This window comes from Pteronotus mesoamericanus, unplaced genomic scaffold (genome assembly GCF_021234165.1).
Source record: "Pteronotus mesoamericanus isolate MK-2021 breed Mesoamerican mustached bat unplaced genomic scaffold, CSHL_Meso_final contig_130, whole genome shotgun sequence".
Classification (NCBI taxonomy): Eukaryota; Metazoa; Chordata; class Mammalia; order Chiroptera; family Mormoopidae; genus Pteronotus; species Pteronotus mesoamericanus.
This window is the reverse complement of record NW_026555060.1, coordinates 14,032,513-14,047,104: the sequence shown is the minus strand read 5'-3', so window position 1 is coordinate 14,047,104 and position 14,592 is coordinate 14,032,513. Positions and strand designations below refer to the sequence as shown.

The 14,592-nt window shown below is 36.8% G+C and overlaps 1 protein-coding gene across 1 annotated transcript in view; it reads left to right on the top strand.

Moving 5' to 3' along the window:
- MYO3A (myosin IIIA) overlaps window positions 1–14,592 on the top strand; it is a 199,902-nt gene that overhangs the window by 143,710 nt on the left and 41,600 nt on the right. Inside the window, exons 25-28 of the mRNA XM_054590298.1 lie at window positions 4,052–4,163; window positions 6,448–6,610; window positions 8,515–8,638; window positions 12,286–13,192. Coding sequence (XP_054446273.1) covers window positions 4,052–4,163; window positions 6,448–6,610; window positions 8,515–8,638; window positions 12,286–13,192 — 1,306 coding nt within the window. The remainder of the gene's footprint in view (window positions 1–4,051; window positions 4,164–6,447; window positions 6,611–8,514; window positions 8,639–12,285; window positions 13,193–14,592) is intronic.

Genomic DNA, 14,592 nt, shown 5'->3' with positions numbered 1-14,592 from the left:
TTGCTCTAATGTGCAAATAAGAATGACGGTAATCATTTCAACTTTATATGTGGTTAGAAGCATTAAATAAAATAATATATATAAAGTTTATTGATAGAACCAATTGCCAACAACACACACTAGCTATAATTATTTTCATTATTATTTTTGCCTCAGCCCCAAGATCCCCAAATTACTTATGTATAATGCTGTAGTCCCAAATACCACAATTTAAACCACAAAGCTAATCCATAAAAAACAAAGCAGAAGTCAGTATGTTGGCTTTAAAACAAGTCTTTAAACCAAGAGGTACAACAAAACACCGGTCTGGGTGTTTTTCTATGAGCAATATCTGTCTGATCTACATAGATGTTTATTTGCACAGCAAAATCCCAGAGACAGTTCATTAGTCATTCAATAGGCATTTAATTGAGCATCCACTATGTTCCAGTCATTGAAAAAAAGATTACTAAAAAAGCCTCTGATGTTAAGAAACTCACGGGGATCAAATTATCTCCATCATCATCCAATGTAATATAAACTCCAGGAGGCAAGGGTGTTTGTCGGTCCGCTGTGTTCACTGTTGCATCCCCATCACTTACCTAGGTGCCTGGCACATAGTAGGTACTCAGTAAATACTTGTTATATGAATGAAAGAATAGTGGATATTTTCAATAGGTGTACATAGGGCACTCTGACAGCATAAAGTAGAGATGGTGGAAGTAAAGAAAGGGGAAGACTTCTTAAATTATAGCAGAAGTTCCGCTATAGCAGAGAATCATAAAAGTAATATATACTATAAATAAATATTTATAAAAGTATAAATATATACTATACATACTTTAACTTAGAACATGGGCATATATTCATTTTACAATCTTTTGAAATAGGTTTAATTTTTTTCTTTGGATAAAAGTCCACTAATCAGAGTTAATTGACTCTTACATAAGCTATCCAGAACCCCTTATTTATGATTCATAGCTAATATTTCTCGAAGTGAAGCAAGAAGTTAAAGATACTTGTAAAACAATCACAAGACTGAATTTTTCCTGTTTTTCCTCAACCCTTTGTAATAGCTTCATCCATGTTTAATTCCATAGTTTTTTAGAACACTTCTTTATGAAGTCTTACCAACACATTGAGTACAGTTTTGTATAAACAGCTCTCTGGCTTTTCCCACTCATATTTCACAAATTTACCTGATAATTATTTGACTAATGTGTCCTCAAGTGCAACTGACAAAACAGACTTGGCAGTAAACCAGCTCACTTGGCAGAGCAGAGCACACAGGCACACGAGCAAGAGCTCCAGGAGTTCAGCGGACGTCAGTCGGCATGCCCCACACAGGGAAAAAGAATGTCGTGAACCCAGTCAGTCTGTTCACTGAAAACAGGTTAACAAGAGTCCCTAGGCTACTGGAAGTTGGTCTTCCTTAAGAGAATAAGGAGTGAGGATGGAAGGACATGCAGGCATAGGAAATAATAAGCACAAAAGCATAGAGGTATGAGCAAACATGGCCAATTGGCATAATTTTAAATAATTGGTATGACTGGATCTCCAGATGTCCATGGGAAATTGTAAAACATGGGGCTGGAAGGGCAGGCAGGGAAACGGAGCAGGAAGGAATGTTCAGACTAGTCATCATATGTGGCAACCAATTTTCAGTGACTGCTTTCATTTTAATTTTAAATGGCTTCATTTCCACTGCTTCCCAGCCTTCATATTTAAGTTACCTCCCAGCTTTTGGAAGCACCCGATTTTGCGATCACAACTTAGAACGTGGGAAATCCTCCAAGATTTTGAAGTCAGGAAAGAGCATGATCAGATTTTCATTTTAAGGTAATTCAGACAGAGCTGTACAGGTTGACCTAGGGAGGGGAGAGGGGAGTGAAGGTGGACACGACCAGTGGGGAGACAGTTACAGACGTCGAGGTGTAGCTTTAAAGTAATGACAGTAGGAATAGAAAAAAAGAAATGGATTCCGGAGGGACTTTTACAGCTGTTGGGTACACTGAGTGAAGAATAAGGAAGACTCTAGGATGACTCACGGATTTCTAGTTTTAGCACCTTTTCAAAAGAGGTGATATTCACAGAGATGGGAACTAGCAGAGGAAAGAAAAGGTGGTGCATTTTGCTCAGTTTGAAGAGTGTGTAGGATAACCAGGTGAAGATGTAGAGCAGGAAGTCAGAAGTAATGTGTTCAGAGCTTATGTAAACAGGTCTAAAGATAAAGATTTAGGAAGTATCACATACAGGGAATAGTTGCAACCATGCCTTTAACAAGACATCTGTGAAAAGTGCGTAGAAAGAAATGAAATAGTGTAGAACACTAGCTTTTCAGCAGCAGTCTAAAGATGAAGCATGTCAGGGAGGCTGAGGGGAAAGCAGCGCAGGCGGACAAGGTGGGCGGGAAACCCTGGGGACATTCTCGAGACAGAGAGTGGTCTACAATATCAAATGCTGCAGAAAAAATACTTAGGATTAGGGTGGAAAACAACACTTTAGATTTAATTACTAAAAGATTATGTGTGATTCAGTAAGATTCCAGGAGCTGAGGAGTTTTGGGAAGTAGAGAAATGAAGACAGTAATTTTAAACAATCTTTCAAGTTACCTATAACATCAGCAGGGGGATATAGAATCATTTTAGATGAGAGAGACTTAGGGGGTTTGTTCTGTACTAAATGGAAGGAGCTAGAAGAGAGAAAAAGAACTGAAAATATACAGAAGAGAAGAAAAAGACAGTAACCAGAATACAGGGAGGTGGAGAATGAATATCTTCTCCTCTTAAGTAGGAAGAAAGAACCAATAGTGGGCAAATGAGCTTGTAGTTGGGGAAGAAGTCGGTGGAGCTTGTGCCCGGTGGCTTCTAGTAAAACAGTAGACAAGCTTATCTGCTGAGAGTGGTTCAGAGGGCAGAACAGGTAGGGGGCTGGTTGGGTGCAGGAAACATTAAATAGCTCTGTGGGGATCGAGTGAGGGAAATGGCCATGGACACCAATGAGGATCCTGAACATCCTTGTGGGCCCAGCTGAACCAGGAGGCCATGTGTGCATAGGGGAGTGCACAATGAATAAATGGGGATTTTTCACTGGCAGTGCTCTGAAGCCTGACATGAGAGCAGAGAAGCAGATAGTCCTGGTTTGCATGTGTGCAGAGCATTTGCAACAAAACAAGAGTGAGAGAGTCAAGGGTGTTCACTTAGAGTGACTCATGTGATGACTTGTAAGACTCTGGCTGGATCTAGAAGGGAATGAAGCCAGGAGATGGTTGGTAGACTGAGAGAGCAAGTTTAATCTCAAAGCCCTGGCCAATGTGGCTCAGCTAGTTGGAATGTTTTCCCATAAAGCGATAGGTCACAGGTTCGTTCCCCAATGAAGGTAAACACCTAGGGTTCAGTCCCCTGTCAGGGTGCCTACAAGAGGCAACCGATCAATATTTCTCTCTCACATCAATATTTCTCTCCTTCCCTTCCCCTCTCTCTAAAAAAAATAAGCATGTCCTTGGGTGAGGATAAAAAACAAAAGTTTAATCCTCAGGTGAGCAGGGCTAAAGCATGGGAGGCTAATAGGCACTTTCTGATATATTTTGCACAGACAGCAAAAGCTATGACCATCACTTCATTCTAGACCATTCTAAGCCAGAATTCTCCAAGAGCCTAACAGAAACTGGTTCATCTGAAGAGTTAATGAAATGAAACTTGGTGGAGCTGGGATGTGTTATTTTTAGAGGTTTTATCTATGGGCTCATATTTAGATAAGAAGGTTGATACTTAAAGAGGTTCCATGACATGCCCAAGTTTATACAGGTAACTAGTCAAGATTAGAGCCCTGCTCTCCTGCCTCTCAGTAGGGCACCCTCCACTTCACTGTGCTCCCACAGTCTTCTACACAGCATGGCCTCCGTTCTGACGTTCAAAACCTGCCAAAACTTGCTGCTTTCTTTCCTACGGGATCTACTGTGTTAAATCTGGGGAGTCTCTTCCCTCCCCTGCACAGAGCTGTTGAGTGTCCACCAGGCTCTGAGATGTTAGACCTTTGTGAAATACTAACCAGCCTGTTCTCCCATTTGAAGGTACCATGTTCTCTGCTACAAGTGGAGCGAGGAACCCCCAGTGAGCCCTGACACCTGCGCCACCATTTTGGAAAAAGCTGGTCTTGATAACTGGGCTCTTGGAAAAACAAAAGTAAGGTTTTCATATCATTTTCAAGACAAAAATTAATAATTATGTTAGATTTACTAAGAATTATAATATTTTACAGTGAAAATATTATGGCTTTTTAGATTATAGAATCTTAGCTCAACATAGGGGAAGTAAATTGATAAATTCATAAAGGTTTTCTTCAGCAAAATTAAACAATTTGCTCTATAAAGGTTTCTTTTAAGAAACTCAAGGAAAAAAAATCCAAAAATAAGATGAAATTTATAGTGACTATACTTCAGTTCAAATAGTGTTGATACAGACTGATATATTTTCTCTATTTTATCACCACCAAATATAGTCAAAAAGCTGTAGAGAATCATGATCTAAATAGGATTCTGTTTTTCTTTTTTTCCTAATTCTCAAATATTCTATTATAAACTTGAAATTTATCCAGAATGAAATGTTCATCAATATTATTAGACTTACTATATGTGTTTGGATATTGATATGCTTATGTCTTATATTTGAGAGACTGTGAGATCTTAGGTGATTTAATGCCTTAAAAAATGAAGTAAAAAATCATAACCCATTTTGAATAGGGAAGACAGGTGGCTTCTTAAAGAAAGAATGCATTGGGTTTTGCAGATACCCTCAGGCATTCAAGATGGGAATAAAGAGATAAACAGAGTACCTGGCTTTTGGGGCACATAAGTGTATCACTGGTGGAGGATAGATCAGAGAGCCAATCTAAAGAAAAGAAGTACTCAAGGACTGTCCACTCAAGAATAACCACTGTCAGCCATACCATAGACCCAGACTGAAACAAACTTCCATGATTGCAGAGAAATTTGTATAGTTGTCCCTTGGGGGTGGGAGGTGTGGGAATCTTCATAATGTTTAGATGAGATGTTACTGTAACAATTTAAGAGATTTGTTTCAATGTTCATCTTAGACTGAGTCCTACATATTCAATAAGCTATATTTACTTTAGTATTTAGTAAGGGAAAATTCTGAGCACTAAAAAGAGTGTATTTCATTCACACTCTTTTCTTTTAGATGCTCACAAAGATGAGTTTTGTCAGGCTGAAATCTCATGATTCACGGTCTGAAACACATGCATAACTTCAAATGGAGTTTTAACTAGTAAAAAGGCCCTTTGCAGTTCCAGTTCTGCATGATATTTGAGTAACATTTTAAAGCTATTAAAGCTATTTGTATTTTTCCACTTCACCTTTTCCAACTCATTAAGATGGATAAAAGTATTCACTATAGGAACATTCCTAATGCTGCACACACAAAAAAAAGATGACCTTTTTAAACAGATTGAATTTTAAATGAATTGTCAACAGTAGAATGGACCAAATATATTAATATCTAGAGTCCTGTAGAAATTAAAACTAACTTCAATCAAAACATGTACAGCTAAACTGCTTGCCTGTGGTGCCAAGCTTTCAAGTAACGGAATTTTGAGAGAATTTTAGAGTCTGGGTGACCGGGTCTCATGATTCAGCTGTTTAATTTGAATTTAAGTGACTTTCTTAGTGGATTCAGTAAACTCTCTTTGAGGTGAATTAATTAGTAAATGCAGCCATTAAAAGAAGGGGGAAAGAAATCTTCCTATTTCCTGGGGGGAGTTGAATACTCTTAGGTGAGAACACCTCCAGGCCTCAGGCTCCCCTTTTGCTGGAATTCATTTTCATTTTAAAATGATCAAAGCCAGCCATCCTTCCTCCAGGGCGACCGCGACCGCGACCACGACCACGACCGACCGCGGGGTCTGGTGAGGGAGTTGTTCATTCTGCCCCCACGCCCCGCTGACCCCTGGAGAGCCCCTGACAGGCAGTGCGCCTCCTTGTTCACCTTTGCGTCCCCAGTGGATAATAGATCTCAAATAAACATTGGATAAATGAACTGCTATAATTGCTTTCTGTCTTACAAATAGAGATGTAAGATTTTTAAATTAGGGAAATATAATTGTCTTTAAAAAAATAACAGCATAAAAATTAGCTTTGCTCAGAGTATACGATGCTAAAATTGATACAAGAGCTCACCATCCTCTGCGCTTATTAGGCCGTTCAACAAGACCTAGTTACCTGCTCCAAATAAACAGTATGGTTTTCCAACTGTAGTTTTTCTTAAAGAGAGGTTTTCTTCTAGCATATAAATCTATGATGTTGGAGCAACACTGAGGCCAAAGAAGCATAAGATAGTGCTCTCCAAAATCTAAAAAGGTTTAGAATGTAATCCACTCTTCAAAGCATAGCACGTGACTGTTTCACATCTGTGTGCCTTAGTTTTATTTGTATTTTATCTTAATTCTTTTAAGGTGTTTCTTAAATATTATCATGTGGAACAGTTAAATTTAATGCGAAAGGAAGCCATTGACAAGCTTATTTTGATTCAAGCCTGTGTCAGAGGATTCTTGGGTTCAAGAAGGTACCAAAAAATACAAGAGAAAAGGAAAGAGAGCGCTATAATAATACAGTCAGGTAACCACCAGACTATCTCACAGTGTAACAAAGTATAATGTTATGTTTAGATATGGGCATAAAATCAAATATTAAATACAAACCTCCAATTCTTACGCAGCTTCTGTGTTTAATTTCAGAGCCTCTTGCCTTGATGCTTTCTGTATCCTGAATCTAAATCAGATTTAGTGATTGACACTTTTAATATTTGAATAAATGTTTTTGTTTTAAATAAAATAATTTAATTTTAAATTTTCTGTCAAGTATTATTGAAACACATTTGACCTACTGTGCAAGATAGGGCAAAGGATTGAATTAATTATAGAGCTCAAGCTTCATATTATGATAACCCATTGAACAGTAAGATTTATTCTACTTTATTCCAAGGGTTACAGTTACCGTATTTTTTGACAACTTAATTAAATTTCATTTTAAATGACATTCAATTCTTTCTGTTAATTGTAGGGACAAAATGTTTATAAACATTTTAAATTTTTTTATTAAAATGTACTCACAGACTTTGGATTTTGCTTTTCATTCTCCTGTAAGAAACTAAATTTAGAACCTGCTATGGCTTAGTACAGTATCTTTCCAAAATTTTTGACTGGACAGCCATAGTAAAAAGTGTATTTTACTCTATAACCTGATACACACACATACTGCAAGCAATGCACTCTGACATTTTCTATTCTGGCTTATTTTATTTCATTTTTAGATTCCAGATTTAGCCCACTAAATCAATTTTAAGGTCCACTATTGATTTGCAGCCTGTGTTCTGAGCAACGCTGACTGATGGTCTGAACAACTAGCATTCAGGAGATTGGTGTTGCAGCCCTCACTCTGTTACTCCATGAGGGCTCACTGTGATCTCTTTTGGAATTTTAGGCCCTCAACTTCTCGCTGAGACATGAAAATGCAAATCCAGTAGTTTGGGATCCAATTCTTTATCCACAATTCCAAAATTTATAAAATGATGAAAAAATTTTTCATAATTCATTTGAAAGTGAAATATGACCTAATTTTTACAGTTCTTTACTCATCCCACTTAAAAATATCGTGTTATTCTACAGAAACGTTAGTGCTGGATTATGAAATGCTGCCCTGACATGGGGAGTGTTACAAAATATGTTACCTTATTTTGCTGTATATAATGCGCACCCATGTTTTTAGCCCAAACTTTCAAGGAAAAAATCTTTCCTTTTAATTTTTTAATTCAATTTTTCATTTACTTATATTTAGAAACGAAACCTATCATCGAATTTTAGGGTATTATTTTTCATACAGGTATGATCATTGCTTTCTGGAGTTGCACTTTTAATGCTTAACCATAAATAAAAGAATTGAAAATATTTATGTAGATATGGAATTAGTACTACCCATGTATAATGCACATCCTTATTTTTCCCTCAAAAATTTGGGGAAAAAAGTGTGCATTATACACAGCAAAATGCTTTACTTACTATGACTCAGCTTCCTTTAAAAAGAAAAAATATTAAACCTGAATTACAAAAAATATCAGCTCCAAGAAAAATTGGCCAAAAGATCCAAAACACATGTTTAGGTAATAGGGGCTTTCTCCCATGAATAGGTTAACATGGTAAAAATAAAAGGAAAATAATTATTAGCAGGTTTTAAGCAAATTAGTATACTTTGTCTTTTTTTATTAATTTCAGTCATTTCTATAATTTGTTTCATCTTAATACTCTTAATACAAAAGGTACTTTAACTATTTTCTTGTTATATAGCTTATCATCTGAGTCTTGTTAATGTATACCATATTTTTTTATAAACCTGTTATATTTTGAATCTTTAATTTCATTTTCCTCTTTGAAATTGATGGTCAAAAAAACACTCATTTCTACTCATTTAAATAACGGTCTTTTATTTGTTATGATTAACCCTACCCTGGGCCTTATATGTTTCAGCTGCAAGAGGACTTCTAGTTAGGAAACAAAGAAAAGAAATCATTAACACCAAAAACACAGCAGTGACAACTATTCAGACTCATGATCAAGAATTTGACTACAAGAAAAACTTTGAAAATAAAAGGTATAATAATATCATTCATATACCACTTCGATGCTATAGAGTTTTCAAATCTGTAGACACCAAATAAAGTTCACAGTCTTTATCGTACCCAACCAGTTTCCTAATATTGATGCATTAATTTTCAGCGAACACTTGTGCCCACTTTCAAAGATTTTAACCTTCTGGGGAGTGTATTGGCACTTCACACGGATGACCACACTTTCTTTCTCAGCTTTTTCTCCCTATGCTCTGCCACACTGCTCTCTACTGTTTTTGCTTCTAATTCTCAATGTCCTTTGCTAATTTCTCCTCCCCTCCCCTTATTTAAATCCTCCTCCACATCTAAATATTGTCCCTGGGCTCTCCCATTCATTCCTATGGCCCTAAAAACCAAAAAGTCATTGATTGGCTCCTAAATCATAATCTAATCTATAGAGCATAATAACACCTTTGCTCTTTATCCTCTTGAACCTCCATATCTGTATTCCTAAGTGCACATGCACAGGCCCACCTGAATTCATTTATACAGTGGGCTCTATGCTAAATGATGGGGGCACATGCATAAATGAGACAAAATCCTTATTCTCAATTGCTCACAGAGTCGTGGAAAGGAAATATAACCAATAAATACATGATGCTAGTAACATGAGTTAACTTTGCTATTAAAATATGCAAAGGGTACAGAGGGGGCATGGAGGAGGGAACCCTGCCTTGTTTTGGTTTGGATTAGGGGACGGAAAAATACCTAGATTTTGCCTAAGTGGTAAAACTTTAATTGATTGGAAGATGAGTAAGTGCTTTTTCAGGGAGATAAAAATTTTTCCAATCCCAACCCCAGGCCTTTTGCCTCTTTTTTTTTCAAATTTATTGAGATTTACTTGTCATACAACATTGTATAAGTTTAAGGTGAACAACATGGTGACTTGATACATATGTATATTATGAAATGATTACGGTAGGGTCAGTTAACATTTCCATCCTCTCAATAATTACAGTTGTGTGTGTGTGTGTGAGTGTATGTGTGTGTGTGTGTGTGTGTGTGACGAGAACATTTAAGAACTACTCTCTTAGCAACTTTCAAGTATATAACACAGCATTAACAGTCACAATACTGTGTATTAGATTTTTAAAATGTTCATTTAAAAAAATCAGCTTTACTGAGGTATAATTGACTTATAAATTGTAAGATATTTGAAGTGTACATCATGATAATTTTATGTATATCTACATTGTGAAAGGACCCCCCATCTAGATGTATAACACATTTATCATCTCACTTCGTTTTCTGCTTTTTTTCCTCTACTGAATGAGAGCCCCTAAGTTCTACTCTCTTAGCAAAATTTAATTACACCCTACAGCATTATCAAGTATTGTCACCATGTTTTACATTAGCTCCCTGACCATATTCATATTATAGCTGAAAATTTTGCATCCTTGTACCAACATCTCCCTATTTTCCCTACCTCCTGCCCCTGGCGACCACTTTTCTATTCTCTGTTTCTATGAGTTTGACTTTCTCTTTTTTTAGATTCATATATAATTGCTCTCATGCAGTATTTGTCTTTCTCTGTTTGGTTTAGTTCACGTAGCATAATTCCCTCAAGACCCATCCATGTTGTCACAAATGGCAGGATTTCTTTCTTTTTTATGGCTGAATAATATACTCCATTGTGTATATATATATCCCATTCATCTATTCATTAGGTTATTTCCATATCTTGTCTATTGTGCATAATACTCCAGTAAACATGGGAGTGCAGATATCTCTTCAAGATAATGGTTTCATTTCCTTTGAATAAATACCCAGAAGTGGTATTACTGAATTATGGTGGTCCTATTTTTAAGTTTTTAGTAACTTCCATACTGTTTTCCATAGTGGCTGTGGGATTTATATTCCCACTAACAATGCACAGGGTTTTCTTTTCTCCACATCTTCACCAAAACTCACCTCTTTTCTGTTTGATAGTAGCCATTTTAACAGGTGTGAGATGTTATCTGATTGTGGTTTTGATTTGGATTTACCTGATGATTAATGAAGTTAAGCATCTTTTCATATACCTGTTCTCCATTTGTATGTCTTTGAAAAAAAATCTATTCAGATCTTTGGCCATTTTTTTAATTAGGGTGTTTGGTATTTTTGCTAACCCCTTATCGTATATATGATTTGAAAGTATTTTCTCCCATTTGGCAGGCTGCCTTTTCATTTTGTTGATAGTTTTATTTGCTGTGCAGAAGTTTTTTCATTTGATGTAGTCCACTATTTGAATTTTGCTTTTGATGCCTGTGCTTTTGGTATCAAATCCAAAAAATCATTATCAAGACTAATGTCAAAAAACTTACCACTTGTTTTCTTCTAGGAGTTTTATGGCTTCATATCTTAAGTCTTGAATCCATTTCGAGTTGATTTTTGTGTGTGGCATAAGGCAGGAGTCCAGTTTCAGTATTTAATATGTGGCTGTTCAGTTTTCCCGACACTATTTTTGAAGAGACTACCTTATCCCCATTTTATATTCTTGACTTCTTTGTCATAAATTTATTGACCATAAATGCATGTGTTTATTTCTGGGCTGTCTGTTCTGTCCCATTGATCTATGTGTTTATTTTATGCAAATACAATACTGTTTTGATTACTGTAGCATTCTAAGATAGTTTGCTCATCTTTTCTCATTAACTGTATTTTCCTTTTATTTAATATAAGCATTCTAGGGGGAGGGTATTAGCATAGTCATTCATAAAAATTATGTGGTTCTTGGTTCCCTACCTAGTTCTCTGATCCTTAGCAGAATAATGGGGATTCTGTTATCCCTCCTGTACAAGCCTGAGGATGCCACAGTCAACTTTGGAAGTGGCTAGAGAAATTAGGAAAATAGAGTCCCAATAGCTTTCTCCAAGTTTAACTCAAAGAAAGCGCTTCTTTACAAATAGTTCCAAAAGGCCAAAACTCTTCCATGGCTTTCCTGGGACAAAATGGAAAGTTTTTAGCAAAAGCCCCCAAGTAGCATATCAAGGTGTCAGGTTACAACTTTTTTGATTCTACCTTAACATTCTTTTCATGGTCAAATTGATCTTGAGAGTTTTGCTCTCACACAAAAAAAAAGTTATAGAAAATATCTTATCTTTAATTTAAGGGGAAACAATTTTGAAAGGATATTGGTAAAGTAAGAAGTGTGAAATTTTGGCCAACATATTATATTATTATGAACTGTAACAGGGATGTTGCTTTGCCTTTAATTTTGTAAAGTATTTCCTGTGATCAAAAGATTTAGAGCTTATTAAAATTTAGCCCCTCAGCCTAGTAAACATACCCTGTTTTTTTTGTCTTAAATCTAGATATATGTTCCACAACATTCCTCACTGTACATACTCTGGTTTGAAAAGAACATAATTGAAGTAATTAAATATCTAAGATTTTGATACCACCCTCATAAAATGAAAATTTGCTAGGATATCTCTTACTCAGAATTTAAACTGGTCTTACCATTATTTGAGAAGCCATTACAGTTGTCACTAAAAATAATATTTTGGGATGTGACTTGGCAAGTTTTTATTTTAAAGATTTTTTTCTCTTTTGCTTTTCTTCCAACATTATGTAGCATGTAGCTATTGCCAAAGGAGGTAATAAGCTCTAGTTTAGTATCATATATTCAGATGCAATATATTTTCCACAGGGAACCTTTTGTGAAAAAACAGATAGAAAATGCAGCCTCTGCTAATGGAAGGGTCAATCCAGCTCCAAATAATAAAGGGAGTACATCTGTAGTGAAGACTTCTACCTTCAAAGCTGAAGAGGAAGCCACTCATGCTGTCGAAAATAACAACAGAGGATGTCAAACTCAGAAAAAATTGAATAATGTGTATGGGGAAGAGGCTAAGCAAGAATCGTATTTGGTGGGGGACACTTGGGCAGAAGTAAACCCCAAACAGAAGTATATTAAAGACCCGGAAGAGAACAGTAAAATAAACAAAGAGGATAAGGAGGACACTGTGATCCAGCATTACTATCAAAGCTATACAGAGGAAAGGAATTTTGAAGACTCAAAATCAGCGTATCTGGAAAGGAAGGTCGTATCAGAAAGGCCAAAATACCAAGGACCTTGGTTAGCTGAGAATGAAACTAAGCAGCCTTCTATTAAAAAATCTTCACAGCCGAGCCTTAGCCCAAGGTCAGTTTATCAAAATGTGGACAGCAAGGAAAAAGAAAAGAATACATCTGTCGTCACCCAGAACACATCCGCGTGCAGCCCACAGAGAAGCCACCTGAGGCATGGGATGGCCAAAGAGAATCAAGCTGAACCATCGGCGCAAGCTCAGGACGAAGAAGATAAAGCAGCAGTGTTCATTCAGAGCAAATACCGGGGTTACAAGAGAAGACAGCAGTTAAGGAAGGACAGGAGGTCTTCTTTTAAAAATCAAAAGATCACTCCAACAGCAACAGAAGTAGCAAGAAATACTCAAAATTTGTATACCTATTCCACAAAACATGAGGAATCCTGTAATATCAAGATGAGGAATGATAAAGACTCAAGAGCAATTTCAGAGAAAGAAGCATGCGATTTGGCAATGTTTTCAAAACAGGTATGTAAATAAATTTATTTACTAGTACAAATCTCTGGGGACTACGCAATAAGTAAATTAAACCATAGTTCATTCATCTGTTTTTATGAGATCACTAACCCTTTTATTAAAATCTTTCAAGGGTTGTGCTATCCAAATTGCTGTAAATTTTGAAACAATTTGCTATGATAAAATAGTACAAAATATGATAAAAAATCTTGTGTAGCAGGGTGACTAGTCATTGGTGTAAACAGCTTAAAAATGCTAGCATTTGACAATGCCAGCTTCTATGTATCTGAGATCTTTCACGATAGTTTTTTTTATTGTATTCTAAATTTTTTAAAGTCTATGATTTTTTTGCCCCAGATTTTGAGACAACATCATCAGGTATGGAAATTAGATGTGTAGCCACACTGAGGCACATGTGCAATGAAGCTGAAAGTCTTCATGTTACATCTTGACAGTGAGGAACCATAAAGAAAAACCACCAAGAAAAACTCCCTCTTGGAGAATATGTCATGCCATTAGTGGGCATGTCTCGGCTGTTTCTAGAAGGGAGCAATCAATGTTAGGGCTTCTCATGGGAGCACACAGAACTCTGAAAAATCAGTACTATGGAGAGACCATAGGGACTGGTCCCTGTAAATGCCACTTCCAGCTCCTGCTCTCTCTCTACATGTTTGATCTTAAGAAAATAACTTTATCAGCACCTTTATTTTCTTTTGTAAAGTGAAGGATTTTAACTAGATGATCTCTAAAATGCATATTATAAACTAATATGAACTACCAGGGTAGTCAATAGTGTATGAAATCATAGAAGAAGTATCATAATGCTTGGTTCAAAGAAGTATCAGCTCATAATGTCAAGTACTTAAACTCTGCTTTTTTGTCTGATGGTAGATGAGCCCACAAGAAAGCACAGTAAACTGCCCTTGGACACCCCTGAGTGTTACAGGTGTGGAAATATCTCCTACTTCTAGCTGTTAGTAGGATATGCCATTGATTTATTTAGCAAACCCCTTCCTGTGCTATTTTTTTAAGCAGTCCTTTATTTCCCTTGGTGCATAAATTTGTCCATTCTGAAGACCAAGTTCAGAGTTAGAACCCTGGCATGCTATGCAGCCGAAATATTGAGGAGATGTAAAATGATGAAGTCACCTCCCCAGAGTGGCTGATGAGGCCCTGGGGCAGGTTCCGCGCTCCCCAGGGACAAAGCTAGAGGCAGGAAAACAGGATCCCCACATTCAACCTAGGAGGACAGCCCTGTTAACAGAAGAGACACAGGCAGCAGTGCCATGTGGAAGGAGCGGAGCCAGGAGAGAGAGGCCCTGAAGTCAGGCAAAGGAAACTCAAGAGGAAGGAGGACAGTCAGTCAGCAGAGGGGCTCCTCCAGCAAATAGCAGAAAGGCAATCACAAGAGA